General features: G+C 43.3%; 1 protein-coding gene across 1 annotated transcript; it reads left to right on the top strand.

The window, feature by feature from the left end:
* The first annotated feature begins 983 nt into the window (after positions 1-983).
* Positions 984-20,608, top strand: RTCB (RNA 2',3'-cyclic phosphate and 5'-OH ligase). Its single transcript, XM_037067914.1, has 12 exons — positions 984-1,174; positions 4,684-4,762; positions 5,875-5,942; positions 7,092-7,191; positions 9,033-9,189; positions 10,303-10,459; positions 11,429-11,588; positions 13,066-13,241; positions 13,746-13,934; positions 14,510-14,620; positions 16,171-16,290; positions 19,526-20,608. Exons 1-12 carry the CDS (start codon positions 1,082-1,084, stop codon positions 19,631-19,633), a joined length of 1,518 nt encoding a protein of 505 aa, XP_036923809.1. The 5' UTR covers positions 984-1,081; the 3' UTR covers positions 19,634-20,608.
* Positions 20,609-24,330: the final 3,722 nt, after the last annotated feature.

The raw sequence follows: 24,330 nt of genomic DNA, 5'->3' as shown, positions 1-24,330 counted from the left end.
CCATCGATGTCGTTAGAGCACCTGATCAACGGGGTGAAGCTGGAGCGGAACAGGAGGAAAGGGAAGCCGGTGTGGACGGTGTAAGAAAAGAAGAGAAACCTCAGCTTTGGGTTTGTGTGGTTTATAGTGCTGGGGGGGGGATGGCCGACGGCATTAATCCGAGTGCTAAGCGCGCGTCAGACCCAGTGCTGGCTCCTTCACTACAGTAGGCTCATCTAATCCTCACGGCCTCCTGGGAAGAGTTACCATCCCATTTTATGGCCGAGAAAATAAAGGTTAAGAGCAGTTAACCACACAAAGGCGGTAAATGGCAGAGGTAGACACTGAATCCAAGTCTTTCTGATTCCAAAGTCCGCTGTTCTCCACGCAAAGCAGGACTAGAAACTGAAATCGCTTAACGCTCTTACTGTTGTGAACTAGAGGGCCGGCGCACAGACGCACGGTCACTTAGCGGTCACTGAGCACTCGGGCGCCACCACTGACCTCTGCTCCGCTCGGAGACGAGCACGCCTCTGTCCCCGACAGCTGTCCCTGTAAAGCGTTTGTCGGGATAAGTGATAAACTGCCACGTTCCATTCTTCGGGATTGTCTTTTACGACATAAAAGTTATTCAATGCACATCCACAAATTCAGTCTGAGACATTACAAATGTTCAGTTGTGGTATTTATTTAAACACGTTGGGCTTTCTCGGCTGTGCACATCTTTCCCCCTAACAGCTGGGAGTGAAGCTCCAAGCTGATTTATCCATTAAAGCAGCCGAACCTGACCCAAATTAGGCAAACAAAACAAAAGATAACTACATCATACTAAAAACTACTGGATTTAGCCCGCTTAGCTTTAGCCTAGAAGAGAACGACTAACGAACGATCCAAAAAGGTAAACACTAGAGGGCAATCTAACTTACTCGAGGGAAAAAGCGGTCCTGAGACGCGTTTGGAGCCTCGTCGCTTGCCATAGCCCATCCTGCCGCGAGCCGGCCGCGCCTGCGCGCTGAGTTCCGGAAGCTGGTTCCACAGGCAACGGGACAGCGCGGCATCTCTCTTCAAAGCCAAACCGGGAGTTGGTGCCGTGGTCGCCGCCATGAGTCGCAACTACAATGATGAGCTGCAGTTTTTGGAAAAGACTAATAAAAACTGCTGGAGAATCAAGAAAGGGTTCGTGCCCAACATGCAGGTGAGGCGGGGGAACAGGACCTGGTGGCCGGGCCTTCCCAGCTGGGGGCCCGAGGTGCCTCCCGGCTACCCGCAGGCCTCCTCCTCGCCCTCCCGACCCTCCGCTATCGTCGGCGCCATTCCCAGCCCTCGGCAGAGTTCCTCCCACAACCCCCCAGCCCCCCATCCTCTGGCCGGAGGACTACCTAACCTGTACTGACCCCGTCCTGCCGCTGGAGAGGTTCCCAAATCACGTGGACAAGTGGAGTATCTATAGGGGTTCCAAGTAAATACGAAGTTAGCGTTTGCAAACCGTTTTCTCACACAAGTGTCAGAAACGCTTCTTAAGATGCGCTGCATTCCTGAGCTTCAGAGACGCGAGCTGCCTGTTACAAGGTGGCGCAGCCAGTCCGGGGTAGAGTTGCTGGGGCTGGAGCTCAATTCTTCTGAGTCACGCTGGCCACTTAGGTGACCTTTACCGATGTGTTCGCTGGACCAAGTTTTTAGCCTTCGCCGCAGCGTGCTAGTTTTTAACAAAAACGGTTTTGCTCCTCGCAGCAGCCTAGAAAGTTCACAGGGCAGTGTTTATTTTTAATATTCACCTCGCAGAAGGACCTTGAGGAACAGTCGGTGACACAGCGTCCTCCGCCCACCTAGTGAGAAGCTCAGCCAGGACGGGATGTCCCGTTCACTTCTTCCTCTGACAGGATGGACCCCACGAGTCCGGTACCCAGAGAGTTGGAAAGTGGGTGCTGCCGGCACTTCTCAGGCTTTGTTGCATTTGTGCCCATTATCTTCCATTAGAGAAGAGAAACAAGGCACTTGTGAGGTTGTGTTAAGTGGCTTTTGAAATTCCTCGCAGGGCCACACAAGTGCACTGAAGGTTGGTGATCCTGACTTGGTAGCAGTTCCCAGTAGTCACTCCACCCTTTTATTCAGTATCAAAACTTGGCAGAGTGTCCCCAGTGAGTAAAGCACGTAGACACCGAGGGGAGGAAAAGCCCACAGTCAGAAAGACTCCTTTATGCTTTTTTCCACGTGGCCAGTTTCTGTGTATGGTGGTTCCCTGAACGCAGAAGGAGAAAATAAAAACCACGGGGACAGGATGATCATAGAGGTGGCGACGCATTGTCTGGCAGCAGGTCTGGCCTAACTTGTGATCCACAGACTGCTGCTAATCCTAAGAACGAGTGTAACTTTGCCAATAACTTCTGGCTTAACTCCCTGCACCACACTTTTCTGCCACCTAGCCCTTGAGAAGGGGCAGTTGAAATGTTGACATACTGCTCTTAAAACTTTACCAACCTCTACGCCAACTTTAAATCGTATTCCCATCCTCATGAGAGTCATTTCACACTAATAATTATCCTGCCCTTCGTAGTCTCCATTCCCACATGCTACAATGAAAATTCCTTTTTGTTCCCTCCCATCTTCATGTCATAGTTTTGTTCAGCTCCTAAAAATGCTGCTCTTCCAGTGATGCCTCGCATCTTTAGAGAGCTGACTCAGACAGTGAACCAACGGAACAAAAAGGGGGCAACCTGTGAAGCCTCCTGGCTCCTTAGTCTTGAACAGCTTCTTCATCAGAGTCTGCCCAGCACTGGGTGCTCCTGGGACAGCACCTGGCTCGCTGTGGTCTTAATTTGCTCGTCTGGGCTGCATTCTAGACTGGAAGCTCCTCAAGCAGGATCTTGCATATTCTTCACATCTTCCTTTGTGCCCAGTACAGTACCTGACCCATTATAAGTCCTCAGTAAATGTTTGGGGTATTAATAAATGTGACTTTCTGAAATTGTACGAGGGATATTACCCATCAACTAGTATTGCTATTCATACAGTGGTTAAGATGCAGAAATCATCTTTCTGATTAAAGCAGTTTACTGGTCCAGATGGTTAAGTGCTTAGTCTTGGGTTCTCCTTGGGTTCTCCTTGAGAACCCAAGTCTTGGGTTCTCTCTGGGCATTTCCTTCGTAATATTTGATCTCTGATAAAAATGTTCTGGCCTTTGGTGTTAGTCACATAATTGCCTTCTGTATGTTCCTTTAGCAAACTTCTTTATCCTCTAAGATACAGATTATAGGACTGAGCACACAGCTGTATGGCTACATGTTTAAATTTTTTTTACTCACCATTTACCTAAGTACAGACTTGTAAATCAGCACAGGGCACAGTGAAGTGTGATGTGCTGTTGTCTTAAGCACAGAAGTATACGTAAGTTGGATGACTGCATTTTTATGTTTGGAATTTGAAATTTTGATTCATCTGTTTTTTTCAAAACCTATGGATACTGTAGAAGCATGAGATTACTGAGACCTTTGGCAGTTGGAGCAATTGTTAGACCTTTATCACATAATAAAATATTTTACCTGTTAAATACTTAAGTGTGGCTTTGAGAGCAAGAGAATAAACAAAACAACTTGTAGGCCCTGGCCAGTGTGGCCCTGCTCAAGCGTCCTGTAAACAGAAGGGTCGCAGGTTCGGTCTCAGTTAAGGCGCAATCGGGACAACCGTTCTCTCTCTCACATTGGTATTTCCCTTCCCCTCGCTCTAAAATTGGTAAGTGTGTCCTTGAGTGAGGATTTTTAAAAAATTGTGAACATTTCAAATACATTTTTAAGAATTACAGTTGAGCCCTGACTGATGTGGCTCAGTGGGTTGGGGGTTGTCCCGCAAGGCAAAAGGTCGCTGGTTCCATTCCCAGCTTAGGGTCTGGGTGCATGCCAGGGCTGTGGGCTGGCCCACTGTTGGGGCACACGCAACAGGCAGCCACTGAGTGTTTCTCTCACACATCAACGTTTCCCTCCCTTTCTCTCTCACTAAATATAAATAAATAAAATCTTTTTTAAAGAAAGACACAGTGGACCCTTGAACAACACAGGTTTGAGTTGCAGGTCCACTTATACACAAATTCTTTTTCAGTAAATACTATAATTGTATTTTCTCTTCCTTATGATTTTCATAATATTTTTTCTCTAGCTTACTCTACTGTAAGAATATATTACTAATACATGTAACATGCAAAATACACGTTAATTGGTTGTTCATGTTATCGGTAAGGCTTCCGGTCAATAGGTTATTTATAGTTAAGTTTTGGGAAAGTCAAAAGTTATACACAGATTTTCAGCTGTGTGGCGGGGGCTGGGTAGGAGTGGTTGATAGCGCCTTAAACCCCCACGTTGTTCAAGGGCAGCAGTACTTAAGGATGGGAACATTTTGTACTTTTTTCTATATTTTAGAAGAAGGGAGAGAGAGAGGGAGGAACGTTGCTTTGTTGTTCACTTACTTGTGCATTCATTGGTTGATTCTTGTATATGCGGACGTGTGTATGGGGATGATGCTCTAACTCCCTGAGATACCCAGACAGGGCCCATTCTGTACTTTTGATGGGAAGTTTTCTGCTTATTTAAGGTAATAAGAAAATATTTTTACAAAGTAAAGCAAAATGAATACTGCACAGTTTTTGTGGTCTACCAGTGTCGATACATTGTGTATGTGTGCTTAGACATGGTTGTTCCTTTTCTTTGGTACCAGGTTGAAGGAGTTTTCTATGTGAATGATGCCCTGGAAAAATTAATGTTTGAGGAATTAAGGAATGCCTGTCGAGGTGGGGGTAAGTACATTAGAACTGTATGTGTGGTATTATAAGTGTCTTCCCTGTAACCTGAAAAAAAATGGTAACTTAGATAATTGTTTTTAAAAATACAAAAATAATGTCAAGAAATGACCAAGACTTGAAATGAGACCAAAAAATCTATTTCTAATTTGTGATTATATTGTTAGCTGCCTGACCTTGCAGAAAGCATTTGGAGCTGGTTGGTTTTGAAACTACCTTGGATAATAATAAGAGCTGCCATTTATTGTGCACTTACTATGTGCTGGGCAGTTTACTAGGGGCTTTACACAGGTTACCTCATGTAAGTCTAAGAGGAGGACACCATTTCCATTTTAAAGATGTGTAAGTCCAGGTTCAGTGAGGGTAAGTCATTTTAATCTGCCCAAGGTGGCACACCCTCTTGGCGACAGAGGCAGGTTTCGGACCCAGGAGTACCTGACTCCAGGGTCAGTGTTCTTAACCTTACGCTGATTAGCCTCTGCTCACTTCGGTTATCTTATCAATAAGAGAAAGCCTGTTACCCTATCCTGCAGGACTACAGTGGCTTTACAGGTAAATGTGTAAAGCTCTAATAGTAGTGGTGGGGTTGAAATCTAATTTTAACCCTTTATTTTTTTAGATTAACAGACTAAATCTCCCCTGCCTCCTGGTGGGGTGGGCTGACTCGTCAGAAGTGACAGAGCACGGAGTGACAGCTGGGGCTGGAACCTCTGGTCCCTTTATTCTTCATCCAGTGTTTTCCCAACTCTGCATCGCCCTTTCCTGTCACTTAGAGTAAAACCAGAACTGATTTGATTTTGATAAATTATATGAACTCTGAAAATATACATTTTTTATATTGACAACATGATGTCAGATAGTTGTTTTACACCTCCCAGTGCGTTTGCTCAGAACACCGACACGCCTGTCACTAGTCTGGCTGCCCTCACCCCTTTCTGTGCGTCGGCCCTGCTGAGGAAGCTACCTTCACACGTCCATCACAAACGTGTCTGTGCTTTGTGTCAGTAGTCCTGGTCACTCCCCTTCATGCAGCGCAATCTAGAAGTGTATGAATACACTGAGGAAAGTCAGATGTGTCCTCTTCTCTGATGTCTAATTTTCGTCTTCAGGTGTTGGTGGCTTCCTACCTGCCATGAAGCAGATTGGCAATGTGGCGGCCCTGCCTGGGATTGTTCATGTGAGTCCGTGTTCAGAGTTTTAGACATTTGTATTGTCCTAGTCTAAAAGTTTGTCAAATGGATGAATGGCCATGCCTGACCGCTAGTAGTATCATTTAGACAGTGACCTTTGGACATCAGGAAATAACCAGGGAACATAAATAATTGGGCCTGAATTACATCACAGGTTCCGGTTGCCTTTCACTAGAATCTGTAAGCGTTTGAGAACCTTCAAAGAAGTTTTTAGTGTGTCCTTTGTCATTGCACGTCATTTTTTCCTGGATTACTATACCAGCATTGTAGTTTACACTGTGGCCCCATTTAAGAGGATGATTGGAGAAGGAATAGACGTTTAAGGGTTGGGACTGGGGGGAAGGAGAGAGAGAACAGTGTAGTTATTCTGGACATGACTGAAAAAGAGGGTAGTGACTATAATAGGGACAAAACTGGCTGGCACACGTGGGCCCTTACTGCCATCCAGCATTCAGATGCCACCATTACAGGGAGATGTTAAAAGGAATCCATTCGACAGACCTTTTGAGGTCTTCATGCCAGTTACCGTGCTGGGCACTGGGGGGCAGGGTGGAGGGGATAAGAAGACATGGTTTATGTACATGAAAAACTCGCAAGTGTCTCGGTATCTCCGTATATCCTCAGCATGTTTGACCTGCATCCCTCCTGGGTCAGGATCCCTCTCTAGGCCCCAGATGTAAAAGTACATGGTGTTCATACTGTTAAGTGGATTACAGTTGTCTATGATTGCTTAAACACTATGGACCTATGCTATATAATCCGATATTTCTCGCCTTTTAACCTGATATGACCATGATTTGTCAATGTCTATCTTCAGTGTCTTTAAAATGTTTAAACTGACACACTAAAGTTAGTGTGTCGTCCTCCCTTTATCGTGTTATACTGAGGCTTTTCTGTTTAAGGTTTCTTTAGTTAATGGTCAGATTTTATAAGGAGGATTTTTTCTGCTATATTAATTTTATGACTAGGAGTTTTTTGCACCTAAATTTTCACCAGCAGAGAACATTTTATAAAACTAGGACCTAGATTTGGGGAAGACTTCAGCCTGTGGCCTCCCTGACAGTCACGCTCGGGTCCATCGGCGAGCAGAGTGCCGGGCTGAGAAAGCTGACGCTCGTGCTCTGATTCTCTTTCAGCGATCTATTGGGCTTCCTGATGTGCACTCGGGTTATGGGTTTGCTATTGGGAACATGGCGGCCTTTGATATGAATGACCCTGAAGCAGTGGTGTCCCCAGGTAAGGTGACTACATGCTGCCGTCTGGTGTGTAGCTTCTCTCAGTGTGTCACCACCTTTCTGAATGAGAGCATGGCTTCTTCCTGTGTGTGCATCTCTGTCTCACCATACACCACCATTTCTTTTCCTCTTTACTGAGAGGATTAAATTGTGGACACTCGGAGGCTCTTAAAAGTCACGTAAAGCATATACTTAGAATTCTTTAGGCTCTTACGATATGCCAGGCACTATTCAGACATTGGCTACAAAACAAGCTGAAAGAAACACTTTCCTGGCAAATTACGGACCTTTCTGTCCCAGTTAAACCTTGTGGGCAAATTGGAGCATTGTTGTGAGAGTTAAATGAGTTAAGCCGAGTAAAATACCTACAACAGTCCTAGGCATGTGGGAAGCGTTTGGTGTTTGCTTTCGCTGTCATTGTCCACTTCCAGTCGTACACATCTTTTCTGTTGTGGGGCACTTTCACTGAGAATATTCACATTAGGAGTAATGTCTTTGGTTTCAAAGTCTGGAAAAAATGTATACATTACATCTTGAGAGCTCTGCCTCTGGCAATGGTGAACATGGTTGTTTCAGACTAATCCCTCGCTGGGAACAACAAGAAAGGCTGAATAAAATTTTGTATAAAAATCTTTTTGAGAGCATGGGAAAGCTATTACGGCAGCAAGAATTTATTGTATCTGAATTTATCAATCCAGATAAAAAGAAAAGTACAAACATGTGAACCCAACATTTAACGCTGTTTTTCCCTTGAGGTAATGGCTGATTTTAGTCACTAAGGATATAGATGATTTAAACAATCTAGTTGACGATCTCGACACCTTGACCTTGATGTACCTGCACGGTTGTGTGTGCACGCGCATTACAGCACATCCAAGAACTATAGAATACTGTACACATTTTTCTCATGTGCACGCAACATTTACCAAAATTGACCAGATGCTGAGCCAGAAAGCAGCTCTCAAATTTCAGTGCATTGAAATCAGAGGGGCAGTTCTCAAAAATTTTGGACTAAAAACCCTTTCACGCTCTTTAAATATTTTTTTGAGGGTTGATGTCAAAGGCTTTTATCAATGTTTGCCTTACTAGACATTAAGGCTGAAACATAATTAAAACAATAATACACAACTGCATATTTCATCATTCATTGGAGCAAACATGTTAGCACACGTCATGTAGCCTTTGGAAAACTTTATACTCAGTAAGTTTAAAAGGCTAATGATATTTTAGCATCATTTTACATTTAGTCTTAGACCTGAAAGGATCTTGGGACCACACTTTGGAACCACCGATAGAGAGGATAGTCTCTTACCACAGTGAAATTAAGTTAGAAATCATCAACCACCAAACTATTTTTTAAAAACCTTAAGCAATATGTGTTTAAATAACCCATGGGTCAAAAATAAACCATAAAGGAAATACAAAATAACTTGACAGTAATAAAATATACTCATGTCTAAAAACTGTGGTTACTGTTAGTACCATACTTGGATAGAAATATATAGCTTTAAGTGCACAAATTAGAAAAGAGGAAGAGCTGACTATCAATGATCTAATCATCTGAAAAAGTCAGACAAAGAACAAAGTAGAAACCTAGAGTAGGTAGAAAGGTGGACATAACATGTCTGCTACTTTAAATTGTTTTGGTGTTATCAAACTTTACCCACAGAGAACCACTTTATTGGCTACTGTAAAACAGTTTTTTTGTTTTGGTTTTTTTGTTTGTTTGTTTGTTTGTTTGTTTTTTAAGAATGGCTGTCCTTTAAACCCCGCATTAGTGGTGAGAAGCCACAGGTAACAATGGCCAACTACCGGGTTTTCCCAATATTCTGTGTTTTTCAGGTGGCGTCGGATTCGACATCAATTGCGGTGTCCGCTTGCTCAGGACCAATTTAGATGAAAGCGATGTCCAGCCTGTGAAGGAGCAGCTTGCCCAAGCTATGTTTGACCACATTCCTGTCGGGGTGGGGTCCAAAGGTGTCATCCCAATGAATGCCAAGTAAGCACAAGTTTCCGATAGATGGAGTGAGAGAAATAACACCCACAAGACCCAGCCTAGGACAGTTAGGAGATGGGCATCGTGCAGTCTCTTTTCAGGAAGTGGTAATGAGTTGATCTTTTAAGTGTGAGGTCCAGCCCACTTTGAAAAGCAAACCTGGAAAATATAAATAAATTCTACTCATTTTTATAAATACTTCATTTTATTTTTGCCCTTTTAAAGGTTTTATTTATTTATTTTTAGAGAGAGGAAAAGAGAGAGAAAGAGGGGAGAGAAACATTGATGTGCAAGAGAAACATCTGTGGGTTGCCTCTCATATGTACCCTGACCTGGGACTGAACCTGCAGCCAGGCATATGCCTTGACCAGGAATTGAACTGGTGACCTTTTGCTTTGCGGGATGACACCCAAGCAACAGAGCCACACTGGTCAGGGCTTTATAAATATTTTAGATAGGAATTTTGTCCTAATACATAATGTTTGAAATGGGCTGTAGCAGGGCAGGGACATCGAACATCGCAATCTCCCCTGCCAGTGTCTCAGGAGAGGGCTGAACCTTAGGTGAAGAGCAAAGCTTTTTCCTTAATGTACGTGCACCTCAGCTTCCAAGTGCAAGTGCGATAAAGCCCTGAGTAGTTCTGTGAGGGTAAGACTAGAGCTTAAAATTCAACCTGTATTGCCTGAAGACATTTTAGATAGCTTTATTATTTGACTGTAACTTTTCATAAATTATTAAAGCAGGCAGGTAGCTGTGGTAAAGTTAGTGGTAGATAGTGGTATCTGATTATGGTTATAAATTGTCTTTAGCTGCTTAATTACTACCTCATAAAACTCAGGATGGGAGAGATAAATAAGATTTGAAAAGTACAAATAAAGGACTATATAAATGTCAAGAAAGCAATAATCATCTCCAGTGTGTCATACGCTATTTTATATAGCAATCACTTATGTAACTGCTTTCCCAAAAGAACTGTAGAGTTGCTGAGAGCCGTCTGGCACAACGCCTGGTACACAGGCGATAGTGAATGAGTTTCCTCTGCCCTTGGAGATGTAGTCGTCCTTAGGTTTGGTCTCCCTTGACAGTGGAATGACGAGCCCCTTGTTACTCACCTAGAGACTTGGAAGAGGCCTTGGAGATGGGTGTGGACTGGTCGCTAAGAGAAGGCTATGCCTGGGCCGAAGACAAGGAGCACTGTGAGGAGTATGGCAGAATGCTGCAGGCCGACCCCAACAAGGTCTCTGCGAGGGCTAAAAAGAGAGGCCTTCCTCAGGTAACGTGCCCTTTGGAGGGGGAACATGGTCCTATTTTTCAAGTTTTGTTTTTGTTGGTGGACAAAAATTTGTCTTCCATGTGGCAAATATATGTCCCTAGGTTATTTCACAGTATATCAAAACAAGCACAAATGTGTTTGTTTATGCTTCATTCTTACTCTTTTAAAAAGCTCTCGGGAGCTTGCCAATGTTCATAAGATAAAACAAGACACCTGAATTAGAAGCGAATGGGAGAAAACCAAGTTAGGATCATAAGGTCTAAAATGTGAGCTGAAATGGCATGTGTACACACTTCAACAAGGCAAGAGCTGGAAGGTTTTTCATGTCTTAGGTGGAAAGAGATACCTTGTCAGTTCGTGGTGTTCATGAGATAAGAATATATCAGGTATTTGAAATTTATGGCTACTTTTGGTGGCTTTGCCATTAAATTGCTGTGACCTCGGGCAAGTCTCTTGTTTGCCTATCTGGATCTCATTTTTTTTATCTGAAAATTGGGGTAGTTAAAGCTGGGCAACTTCTGAAAACTCTTTGAGCACCACCATTCCCTGGTTCCTAAATCATCTGCTGGCTCCAGTGGAGGCCCAGACTCTTGCAACGATGGATAATGGTGTCAGTGAACTCAGAGACGTTCATCCTGAGATTTGACCTTCCGTCAGCCATGTTTAAAACGTCCTTCAAGCCATTTGATGGTATGGGTCTGGTTTATGAAGCTCTTAATATGTGTTTTCCTCAAGCAGATAGTGATAAAATAAACTTCAGGAGCTGCTCTGTGTTATTGTTGCTGTGTGGGATATTGCACTGAATGAATGAAGTATTTCTAAAGCTTAGAAATGTGTTTGTTACATAACATACTCAGTGTGATTATTTTGTCATTGTTACTGGTTGTTTTATATCTATTTGCTTTTAAATGGATTTTTTTGAAAAATCAGAATAGAGGCTCTGATTATCAGACATTCTTATATTTGCAGTTGGGGACCCTGGGAGCAGGTAACCACTACGCAGAAATCCAGGTTGTGGATGAGATTTTCAATGAGTATGCTGCTAAGAAGATGGGCATCGACCATAAAGGGCAGGTCTGTGTGATGATCCACAGTGGAAGCAGAGGCTTGGGCCACCAGGTAGCCACAGGTATATTCTGGACCTAACTTTTGGCGTGGTGCTAAAATGGACGTTTTATGGGGAACCGTGCAGAGATTTAGGAAAGCTCTGGAACTCTGCTGTGCAGGTTTTCACCCTGGTGTTTCTAATTAGACCTCAGATTCGCTTCACTGGGTCTTAACTTCCTTGTATGAAAAAAATAGGAATAATAACAATTCATGTTGTGTTGCAGTAGTAGATTAAATGAAATAATATATGTAAAGTACTTACATCAGTGTCTGAGGCTTAGTACTCAATAAATATTGGCTCCAATTATTTCTTTTATTTTTACTGTTATCATCTGACCTAGACAGAGCAAGGACCTTAAGTTGTACAGTTTGTATTGTAGACATTAATTCAGCAAGTATGTCTTAAATACTTATACTGACTAGGTGTTAGAGCGGATTCAGTGCACTCTGCTCTCACATTGTCTCATGAAAGAGATGTGATGTTCCTTAAAAAGCAAGAGTATACCCCTGGCTGGTGTGGCTCGGTGGATTGAGTGCCGGCCTGGGAATCAAAGGGTCACTGGTTCGATTCCCAGTCAGGGCACATGCTTGGGTTGCAGGCCAGGTCCTCAGTGGGGGACATGTGAGAGGGAACCACACACTGATGTTTCTTTTCCTCTCTTAATCCATCCCTTCCCCCTCTCTAAATAAATAGAATATTTTTTTAAATAAGAGTATAAGACAGAAGGTAGTGATGGATTAAATATTACAGGAGAGACAAAGGAAAAAGATAACAAGATTTCAGAGATGGCTTCATGGACATGTAATGTTTGCAGTTTGGACATTTATGACCAAAAGACACAGGACACTCATGACCAAAAGGCAGCAAGAACAAAAGTAGGGGGCAGGGAAGTAACAGGAAGATCACGCTGAATAATTTATAGATGTATGAATTTATGAATATATGAGAAGTTATAGAGGCATGGAAATTATTATCAACTTTAAATTGTATGTTATAGTTCATCCTTGTATATACATTTCATCCTATGGGAATGTAATTTGCGCCTCACCCATTAGAATACTTCATCTAGCAAATATGCGAGCACTGGCTAATATTTTAGAATTCTGCGTTCTCTATATTTTGTCATGGATTTGATTTTCCTGCAGAAGATCTAGCAACTTATGCCCAGCTCTTTTACCCTAAGTCACTGAAACTTGTTTTTTAAAACTGTGGTGATACAATGTGTTTTACTGCTTCTCATTCACTCACACCCCGGGGTTGCACACCACGTGCCCGCCTCGCGGTGGCACGCTCTGACAGGGCAGATTCTCAGTACGTGTGTCTTGACCAAGCAAGTAGATGAACTCAGAAGCACTTCCCAGGGAAAGCTGTGTTGCACATGGTTTGTTGTTGCTGTTGTTTGTAGAATGGGTTTGAATACAGCCTCGCTTTCTGCAGCAAACCTGCAGAGGTACAGAGGGAAAGCTGACTGGTTGGCCCTGTTGCTCCCTCGTTCCAGACGCCCTGGTTGCCATGGAAAAGGCCATGAAGAGAGACAAGATCATAGTCAACGACCGGCAGTTGGCCTGTGCTCGGATCTCGTCTGCGGAGGGCCAGGACTACCTGAAGGGAATGGCCGCGGCAGGGAACTACGCCTGGGTCAACCGCTCTTCCATGACCTTCTTGACCCGTCAGGTACTCGAAGCTGCTCTTTTGTTCCAAGTTACTCACAATGAAATTAAGTGCTTTGAGTCAGAGCCTATAAAATTTGGCTTTGGAAATTATATTAAAAATACTCAAAATATTGGCAGTGTCTAAGCTTTCGACATCTTCTTAAGATAAATAAGCAGGGTATCAGGTGTGGGGAGTGAGGGAAGAAGAGGAGCCGGCATGGTTCCTGGAGTTTTCCTTGAGCAGTGGGGAGGGTAGAAGTGCCGCTCACTACACTCCCGGAGGTTGGGGGCAGAGCTCTGAGGGTGGGGTCAAGAGCGGCCAGGCGGCTTTTCAACCAGAGTTGGAGTTTGTGGGATGGAGTTTCTCTGGTCTAACAGAGTTTTTGTCCTCTATGTGAAGATTCACACTGCTGCTGTTTTGGAATTCCTAAATCGCTCACTCCCTTCAGGAACAAACTAGCTGGCGTCAGTAGAGAAGTTCTGAAGAGCTGGTTCTGGCTGCTTTTAACTTAAGCTTTTTTCTTAGGCTTTTGCCAAGGTCTTCAACACAACCCCCGATGACTTGGACCTACACGTGATCTATGATGTTTCTCACAACATCGCCAAAGTGGAACAGCACGTGGTGGACGGAAAGGAGCGGACCTTGTTGGTGCACAGGAAGGGGTCCACCCGAGCTTTCCCTCCACACCATCCCCTCATTGCTGTCGATTACCAGGTACATACTGAACCATTGTACCTTCAGGCAGTGGGTGCATACCTTAGGTAGTTCCAAATATGGAGGAATTTAAACAGGCATTTTAAGCAGCAATGGTGAAAAGAAAATCTGTCATCCAAGCCCCCATCGCTGTGCTTTAGGATAACCTTTTTAAGGCTTTGAATGATTAGAAGACAGGGTTGAGATTAAATTCAGACTGTTTCATTCGTTTCACTCTGTCTGACTATGATAGAGTTAGAAGACCGTAACCTGCTCCCATTTCACAGATGAGAAAACCGAAACCTGGAGAAGGCAGGGTGGTTCTTCCCAATGGCCCTACACATTAGAATGTGCTTTGCTCTTGCACTCGGTCTGCCTTCTGCTGCCTTTCTCGTCCACATTTTTATTGCCTTCTTCTTCCCTCCCCTCTCAGTTATCAAAGAGTCCAAGTAATGTTAATGTAGTTGTGAGAGAAATAAGTTTAGTTGCTCAGATTTCTCCCACAATCCTCCAATGCAAGAAGAAATTTAAGTCTCAGGCATGAAGAGCTCATGCTTTCCTGAATTCTGACATGTTTGATTTGTGTGCCTCATCAGCTCACTGGGCAACCAGTGCTCATTGGTGGCACCATGGGAACCTGCAGTTACGTTCTTACTGGCACTGAACAGGGCATGACGGAGACCTTTGGAACAACCTGTCATGGAGCGGTAAGGAAAACAAAAACTTACTTAGAAGTGCTTTCTTCGATTTAGTCGTTGTTTTGCTGTTTTGCATTTTGAAAGATAAATGTACTTGATTGAGCATCAGCAAATTTGGGTTCGGGTCTTATCTTCCTGCGGAATTTATTCCCATATTGTGTACGTCTCGCGAACTAACTGAGGTCATCTGGTGTCTCTCCCAGCAGGTCGTTGTCAGGCCAGTGACTGTTTCTCTCAAAGTCCTCAAAATCCAGACTGAGACATTGTCACATTAGCATAACCAGTACAACTTTAACTGATGCACATTTACCTCACAAGTTATCTCATGCAGCAACCTAGGCATTTGCGTACTTTGCTCCTTACTGGGTGGATCCACTCAAGATTTGGGGGATGTACCCTGTGTGCCGAGCCCTTGCATATGGACTGCACAGCTATGTCACAGCTATATCTGCCTCTTCTGAGCCAGGGGTTGGTAGACTTTCTGTGAAGCACCAGACAGTAAATATTTCAGGGTTACGGGACCATGCGGTCTGTTTTATTGTGCTGTTGCGGTGAAGAAGCGGCCCTAGATACTACATAAATGAGTGGGCATTGCTGTGTTCCAATAAAACTTTATTTCCAGAAACAGCTATGGTGAGCCAGATTTAGCTCACAAACCACTTTGGCCAAGCCCTGTTCTAAGCCATCAGTGTGCTTAACTAGTGGAGTAGTAGTAGAAAATAGAAACTTTCTAGGTACCTTCTCATAGTGCAAACTGTCACCAATTGTTTTCATCTTACTTTTCTCTGTGACTCTTTTTCATTTCCGGTTGTCTCCCACCTCCTTATTTAACCCAGTGATCAAAACCAGTGGGACGTCTCACATAAGCAGTATCTGGAGGCATTTTTGATTGTCATACTTGGGGCAGGGAGTTTTGGTGCTGGCATCTCATGGGCAGAGGGAGGGATGCTGCTAAACATCCTAGTGTACAGGGCAGTCCCCACACACAGAATTGTCAGGTCCAAATTGTCAGTAGTGCTGAGGTTGATAGCAGCCTGGCTGGTGTAGCTCAGTGGATTGAGCGCGGGCTGTGAACCGCACAACTGCAGTTCGATTCCCAGTCAGGGCACATGCCTAGATTGCAGGCCAGTTCCTGGTTCCCAGCAGGGGACGCACGAGAGGCAACCATACATTGATATTTCTCTCCCTCTCTCCTTCCCTTCCCCTCTAAAGATAAATAAATTTTTTTTAAAAAAAAGGAGTGATAGCAGACATACTGTTTACAATTAAAAATTAATATATTTTTATTGAAGTGATAATAGTAATTAGAAACAAAACTAAATCTTTAATACTAAATGCTTTGTATAGGTGGAAGTTTGTTTTCCAAAAGGATATGATGAGGTTTATAACAAAAGGCACATAATAAGGTTGATAAAATAGTTAAAGATTGTCTTTTAAGTCCATTTTTAGTGTAAAAAAGTCAGGGAAAAGGCATGTAATTCTGAGGATTTAAATAATTGCTGGGGTTGAACATAAATTGTAGCTCAGAATTTATTAAGTTGACTCCTTTCCTATTCTAGGGCCGTGCGTTGTCCCGAGCCAAATCTCGGCGTAATTTAGATTTCCAGGACGTGTTAGACAAATTGGCAGATATGGGAATTGCAATTCGTGTTGCCTCACCCAAACTGGTTATGGAAGAGGTAAGTGAAATTTCCATAAATATTCAGCATAAAACTGTTTATGAATTATGCCAGTGCACAGAGGCAGCAATTTTTGGTATTGGTAACAGATTATGATTACTTTTTAAATAACCTCAAATACAGTTGATCATTATCTTCCCTTTTGTTTGGAGATTTTAATTACAAGCCAGGTTCATGAAAATGATTTTTACCTTTTACGTAGTCTCCGTCTACATATTATGCTTTAAAAGTAGTTTGAGCCCTGGCTGGTGTAGCTCAGTGGATTGAGCACGGGCCTGCGAACCACACAATCGCGGTTCGATTCCCAGTCAGGGCACATGCCTGGGTTGCAGGCCAGTTCCCAGCAAGGGACGCACGAGAGGCAACCATATATTGATATTTCTCTCCTTTTCTCCCCTTCCCCTCTAAAGATAAATAAATGCAGTCTTTAAAAAAATGAAAGTAGTTTGAGCTGGCTCATTTTAACCTTTCTGTTGCACAGCTGTATACTTAACATTTTAACCAAAAAGCAAATTTGAAAAAAACATGGGGGGGATGTTTGAGAAAACAGTTTTGCCTGATTCATAAGAGAGCAAAGACTTTGTTTAAATTGTATGCCTATGTATATCTATATACATGTGTTTACACAGATGTACACATTCAAATAGAAGCAACATAACTTTTTAAAGAAGTTTAACAGAAAAACAATTATCCAAAAACATGCTGCCTTAAAACTATTACCTCCTTTTGTAGGATACTTCTTGCCACTGTTTTCCCTAAATGCTTTTTAAAAAACTATGTATAATCATAGTTTACAAACCTTATATAGTCCTTTTTATATTTTTTATTTTTTAAAAATTTTTGTTTTATTTGAATTTTTGTAAGAGTTTGTTTGAGCCAAACTGACAACATAGGCTGGGGAGCAGGGTCTCAAGTGCCCCTGTGTAGTCCTTCCTTTAATCTGGCACATTATAATATTATTGTTACATTCCAGTGATTGCCTAATAGTCTACTAGCTAAATACCGTACGTTTTTTTCTATATTGAACGATTAAATAGCTTCCAGTTTCTTGTCAAGTGTTCGGTACTGTGAGTGGTAAGAGGTGTCTCGTGCATCAAGCTTTGTTCCAGATGTTTTCATAATTCGAGTGAAATCCCAAAGTAGATCCATGCGTCAGAGTAGGACATCCTTATTTTTTACTAACTATTAATTTTCCCCTGATTTTAAGAACAATACATGTTTAATTAAGAGATTTAAGAAAACAGGCCTGGCTAGTGTAGCTCAGTGGATTGAGTGCCGGCCTGTGAACCACACGATCGTGATTCGATTCCCAGTCAGGGCACATGCCTGGGTTGCAGGCCAGTTCCCAGCAGGGGACTCACAAGAGGCAACCGTACACTGATACTTCTCTCCTTCTCTCCTTCCTTTCCCCTCTAAAAAATGAATAAATAAAATTTTTAAAAAAAGGGAGATTTAAGAAAACAAAACATCTAGAACCAAAAATAACTGCTAACATTAGGTATATTTTTTACTTGCATGTTTTACAATATGTTTTCACTCATTCAGCTAATACTTACTAAACATCTGTTATAGTTAGGTACCGGTTTAGGTGCTAGGAATACTGCAGTGAACAAAGCTAACATAAATCCCTTCCATGTGAAACTTAGTGAGTAGTAAGTATAGCGCATTAGATGGTGATAAGTGCTACAAAGTAAAAATGGGAGGGGGATACAGAGAGACTTGGAGTGGGTGAAATGTGAAATAGGGTGTCTTACGGTGATATTGAAGTGAAGAGCTGAAGGGAGTGAGGGACTGGTCCGTGTGGTTGAGCTTTCCAGGCAGAGAGAAGAGCAGGTTGCAAGTAAATACAGCACAGTGAAAAAGAAGCAAGATTGATGAGGGTGTCGCTAAGGGATTGTAGGTCTCATGGGGTTAAAGGGTCATCAGGGGTGGAGCACAAGGGGGGGGAGCTGGAACCTAGGCTGTGATCACCAACCAGCCTGGGATGCTTGACGCGAATAATGAAGGACACATGATCATTGGTGATGACAAGTTCTGCGGTGTGACCCAGGGAGTGAATAGCTGAGGTAAACACTGGAGGGGCAGGAATCAGTGAACTAAGAAGCCAAGGTGCTAAAGGGACCCTCTTCCTCGATGTTAAAAGCATTCAGAACTATGGAAGGAGAGGCCGACAGGGAGCCAGGAGCTGGAAGTCTTCACGTAATGGTGGGGCGTGGTGCAGACTGGAGAGATAATTGCAATCAGAAAACGTAGTAGGTGGTAATAAATGAGGACTGCAAGATTCAAAACTGCCAGTGTTTAGGGAGGAGGGAGGGAGAATGATCTGGAAAGAACCATGGCGAGTAAGGACACCTGTCCCACTTCTCAGCCTCACTGCATGACCCAGTTTGAGAGAGAAAACAGCCACCGTTCCAGAAAGTTGGAGGCAAAAGTAGCATCCTCAGGGGACATGCATGTTTCAGCAAGAGCAAAAAGGTGAAGGGAATGTTTATAGAAGGGAAGCCAGAGAGTACTGTGCACTTGACTCAAGGAGTATCGGGGGCCACCGTGGAAAGTCAGAAATCAGAGGAGAATGGGAGATGGGCCAGGAAGGGGTGTGTACAGAGCTGTACGGGGATCTGTCTGGGAGGTGTGAACTTCCTGTGTTGATGTGAATGGAGACAAGGTGTGTGTGAGATTCAGTCTAGTTGTGGCCAGTGAGTGTGGGTAGGAAGGAACGGAGATCTTCCTTGAAATTCACAGAATTTGTGTGTGTACATATACACACACAAATATACAAACACGCATACAGTGTTAGTCATACATATGAATGTCATAACTTCCCTTTGTGAAGGTAATGCCTGTTAATTCCAGGAATTTTAACTGTAGAACTCTGTAGAGAAAGAAAATCAAAATTGCGAGTAACTCCACCATCTAAAGATACCACTAACGGGGGTTTGGTGCATTTCCTTCCAGTTGGGTATTAGTGTGTGCGCTTTATTCAGTTGTGCCACTGCTCTTCTTAGTTATAAAAGTGATAGATGTTCTTTGGGGGTATTCTGAGTAATACAGAAAATACATAAAACAAGGTGAGAGTGTTTATCTTACTGCCCCCTATTAACACTGAACTTAAGCATCTTTTTAATCTTTAATTTTTTGATAGGGGAAAAAATCTCAGTATTGTTTTAATGTGCATTTCTTTAATTACAAGTGAAGCTTACGGAGACTTTTACAATGTTTGACTCCACCCCTGCAGGCTCCCGAGTCCTATAAGAACGTGACGGATGTGGTGAACACCTGCCATGATGCGGGAATCAGCAAGAAGGCCATTAAACTGAGGCCGATTGCTGTTATCAAAGGGTAGAACCCTGACTGCGGCCACCCGCCTCCAGTGACCCTCACTGCAGTGGACGTGGACTGAAGTGCTCTTCAGACATCAAGACCCAGAGACCTGACATGTCCCAGCCTGTGTGACTGTAACTGCCCATGGCATAGGGGCTGATGGGGAGCCAGGCTTGTGAAATCACCTCCTGGGAGGAGTCACAGAGCCCTCACTGGGAAAGCAATGCACGTGCTTCCTCCTGGGCTATCCCACAGATTTTTAGGGAAATCTGTTAGCGGGTGGGGATAGCTCAAGAAATTGCCTTACCTGGTCACACAAGCCTAGTCATCAGAACGAACTTTACACCAAACTCTCTTTACATCCTGAGGGGCATTGTGAATACCATTATATTAAATGAGGTTTTAGAGTGCTTCCACCCTCCTTTGTCACTTGTCCACTCATCCACCCTGTTCCCACTTCCCCTCACTGAGCAAAGCCCAAAATACCGTTGTAAGTGGAAAGTACCTGCGGGATCATGTCAGGGTATAAGATGATTGGATAATGGGACACATTGAGGAGAGGCTTTGTGGCAATGTAGGAATGGGGACCGAACAGGAAAGGTGATTTTTCATAGACTAGCGCTACCCTTCTCATTCTGAATAGAAGGCAGAGTTTTGACCTAACCGGCTGAGTGGCATCAGCTGGTGCCTGTCATTAATTAGAACCGCTCGGCACTTGTTCTGAATAGTAACTTGCACAACAGCAGCAGAGAACCCTCACATGACGCCGAGTATATGCACGTGGGTGATGGGATTATCAGAGAAGCAGGGAGTGACCGCGTCTGTGCCGTTAAAGCACTGCTGTGCCGACAGCCTGACTAGTCTGGTGCCACCTAGGTAGATTTCATGTCAGTGTACTGACACCTGGAAGATGTTAAAGTCATAGGTTACTAAGGCCTCTGTTGAGTCCGAATAGCCAAATAGAAAAATCTAATAAAGTTGCAATATGTTGTTTACATTTTGTGCTTAATATTTTATAGCTTAGAACAATTCGTATTTGTACTTGAGTCACTTTGGACAATGTTGCTGTTTTCTGATTTTTCTCCCAGGGTGCTTTCAGAGATTCACCCTAAAAAAAATACTCTTACGACTTGTCCCTCAACTTACAATAAAACCCCCCACTGGAATATCTTCCAGATGCTATTTGGAAGGCTAGGGAAAAGTAGACTTCTCTGAAAATTATATGATATGAAATAGCATAGCATGTCTTTACTCTGAGCACTCAGTAACTTACATTTTTCAGGTTAGAGCTTGAGAGTTTCCAATGAATAAAAATAAATTAAGGTCCTGACCAGGTAGCTCAGTTGGTCAGAGCATCATCCTGATACGCCAAGGTTGTGGGTTTGACCCCCAGTCGTGGCACATACCAGAACCCACCAGTAAATTTGTGAATAAGGGGAACAGCGTGTTGATGTTTCTTTTGCTTCCTCTCTTTTCCTCTCTTCCTAAAAGCAATAAATAAGCAATTTAAATAAATAAATTAGGAATCTTAACACAATAATTACAGGTTACTTACGCCTTCAGATTGGGCCAGTGGCTGTTGTACACAGATGACTTACAGATGCAAGTTACCAGCGAATGCTGGAGGGCATGTAAAGATGAGAAACAGGCTGTGCAGGTGAGGCAATGCTGGAGTGCCCAGTGTGGACGCCCTCTCCCTGGGCCTGCCTGATGACAGGTCATTTGAGACTTAAAGCAAGTTTTCCTCCCAAAACCAACTGATGTCGGGGCAAGAAGTGCTGCAGATCACCTTGAATAGGTATGTTGAGTTTCATTAGATGCTTTAAAATTACCCTTCAGGGAGGTGAGGAGGAGAAATAAAGAGGAGTGGTTTATGCAATGGCGTTTCTGCTTTGTAAACTTTTCCTTTAAGAAGCTTTCCAGGGGAAGTTGTCCGTTAATGACCCTAGAAAGAGAAATTGAGTTCAAAGAGAAACCTACAAACATTGTTTTACTTGCTCTAAATATGTTACTTTCCTAGCTGAGGCAAAAAGCCACGTTTTAAACATGTTCAGATGAAGCTGAAGTAACCAGCCGTTTTTATTGCCTGCAGTAAAAATGCCCCAGGCCTGTGCACATGCGCACAGCTGGGAGAGCCCTTTGATAAGGCCCCGTCTGTCTCTTTCAGGCGTGAGGATGAGTCTTAGCACTGTGCACATCTTGGTGTCCTTACACGGCCTCTAAAGTCTGTCTGTCAGTGACACTCTCAGAAGCACTGACATCCACGCACGGGCTCTGGGCTGTATCGTACCTGCTGCCAGCCTGCCTTCAGGGAAACCGGTTCATGAGACAAAACAGGAACACCGACTTTCTAACTTTGTGAACATTTCCTGGAGCAATAAGGAAGTGAAGGTTTAAATACGGAATAAAATCTTGCAGATTTTAAGACACTCCCACTTTGGTCTTCATATGTAACCTTTGAAAACTGGGGCATAAGATGACTAAATATGTTTTTTAGCTTTTCTTATTTTTTCTGCTTAACACTTCATGTGTCTTCATGTTAATCATCAGGTTTCTTCCTATTTCTGAAAACTGCTTGGCAGCATCATTGATATTACAGAAACATTCACAACTCCGTGCACAACTCACACAGCCCATTTTGTCCTTACTGCGTATGTCCTTATTCTCTGCATCTGCTCCAGTGCTTGAGTATAGGGGGTTTTCATGTTGTCCAAGAGCATGATTTGTGCCCACTTTGATATGAAGATGCTGTTAATTGTCAATCAGGCACCTTGGAGTATGCCAAGCCGTGCTAGATTCTGATTTTAAAAGCTCTCATGCCCTGGCAGGGTAGTTCAGTTGGTTAGAGCGTTGTCCCGATATGCCAAGGTTGCAGGTTTGACCCCGGGCCAGGGTACACAAGAATCAGCCAGTGAACACATAAATAAGTGGAGCAACAAATCAATCTCTCTTTTTCTTCCCTCACCCTTTCTCCCTCTCCCCACTTGCTCCCTCTCTCTCAAATCAATAAATTAAAAAAAAAAATTAAAGGCTCTTGCTCTAAAACTAACATCAAAAACACTAGTGATCCAAAAAGATAATGTTATAAGGGAGGCCTGTTACAGAGAAGTGCAGCGTTGATTTAAGTTGTACCTAGCAGACAGGTAGTAACAAAGTGTTGCTGGGTCACCAAGTGATCACAGTTAATGTGACCAATGGGAGTAGGAGTCACACCTCCTGCTGTAAGGCAGCGGGACACAGCACCACCCCTGAGGCTCCCTGGCAGGAGTGTGTGGCCTGAGTCTGACTGTCAGCAAACATCAGGAGGACCAAAGTTGAGGCCCCCCCGCCCCCCTGCAGAATGAAGGTCTGTGTAATCGAAACTGCCATGAAGGTGAAAACCCAGAGTCTGAAAAGACATGACAACCAGACACTGGACAGGATTCTGGACCAAAGAGGACTAATTTGCCTTGTTGGGCCATTTGGTGAAATTTGAACACAATCTATGGATGTTGGGTCAGCAGTGATGGGCCAAGGTTGGTTTCTTAATGGTGGTTATGCAGGGTAGTGTCCTTGTGGGAGACTGTGGCTGCATAATAAATATGTGTGTTTGGTCTACATTCTGTTTCTGGCACAAAGTTCCTAAAACCCTTGGAATTTCCTAAGGGTAAGAGGAACAAAGGTATCTTGTTATTTACAAGTCCCTTTCAACTACAGCAGAGTTTATGTTAATGAGGTGATTTGGGGAAAGCCCCTAACGATGGGGGCTGGTTGCCAGGAGAACCAACCAACCAACCAGGTGATTAGAGGGTTGGAACCTTCAGGCCCACCCCTGACCTCTAGGGAGAGGAGAACTGGAGATTGAAATCAGTTACCAATGACTAATGATTTAATCAGTTGTGCGTATATAATGAAGCCATAAACCAAAAGGATGAGGTTCGGAGAGCTTCCAGGTTAATGAACCAGACACTTCTCTGTGCCCAGGGGGTGACACATCCCAAACTTAGGGCACAGAAGCTCTTGCGTGTGGGATCCTTCCAGGCCTACCCCTATGTGTCTCTTCATGTGGCTGTGCATTCACCATTAGTGTCCTTTGTAGTAAACCAGTAATGCAGTAAATAAACTGGCTTCCCAAGGAAGGTGAGCCACTCTAGCAAATTGATCAGACTCAAGAAAGGGTCATGGGAACCTTCGATTTAGAGTCACTCAGTGGAAAGCACAGTTAACAACCTAGATTCAGATCGGTGTCTGAAGTCTTGTGGGACTGAGCCCCTAACCTGTGGGATCCGAGGCCATCTCCAGATCAGTAGTGTCAGAACTGAGTTATATTAGACACCCAGCCATTGATCACTAAAATTTTGAGAATTGCTTGGTGGTGGTTATAAAACCACATTGGACCTTGTTTAGAAGAAATGAGTGCTTAAGGGTAATGGGACATCGTATCTAAAGAGTGAGAAAATGACTAATGATAATTGGTGCTTAATTATTCAGCATGGGCAAATGCAGTAAAATGTAAACAATTGGGAGGTGTGGGTGAATGGTGGTATGGGAGTTCTCTGTACTGTTCCGGCAACTTTAAAATAAGTTTGAAACAATTTTTAAAATAGATTTATGAATAGATCATTGTTTTAAAAGAATGATAATCTCATATACAAAGTATTTCTGGTAGATTATTTGCCAAGAGGCCACAACAATCTCTCCTGTTCTGAATGCCTCTGTGCAATGTGGCTTTGCAAACTC

Source organism: Sturnira hondurensis, unplaced genomic scaffold, assembly GCF_014824575.4.
Source record: "Sturnira hondurensis isolate 20B ecotype Veracruz unplaced genomic scaffold, ASM1482457v3 Scaffold0017436, whole genome shotgun sequence".
Classification (NCBI taxonomy): domain Eukaryota; kingdom Metazoa; phylum Chordata; class Mammalia; order Chiroptera; family Phyllostomidae; genus Sturnira; species Sturnira hondurensis.
This window is presented reverse-complemented; position numbering and strand designations above follow the sequence as displayed.

Bases quoted from the DNA above. Each gene is read 5' to 3' on its own strand.
- RTCB (XM_037067914.1), top strand. From the start codon at position 1,082: ATGAGTCGCAACTACAATGATGAGCTGCAGTTTTTGGAAAAGACTAAT. The intron at 1,175-4,683 runs GTGAGGCGGGGG...CTTTGGTACCAG, and splicing joins GGTTCGTGCCCAACATGCAG to GTTGAAGGAGTTTTCTATGT. The intron at 16,291-19,525 runs GTAAGTGAAATT...CCACCCCTGCAG, and splicing joins CCAAACTGGTTATGGAAGAG to GCTCCCGAGTCCTATAAGAA.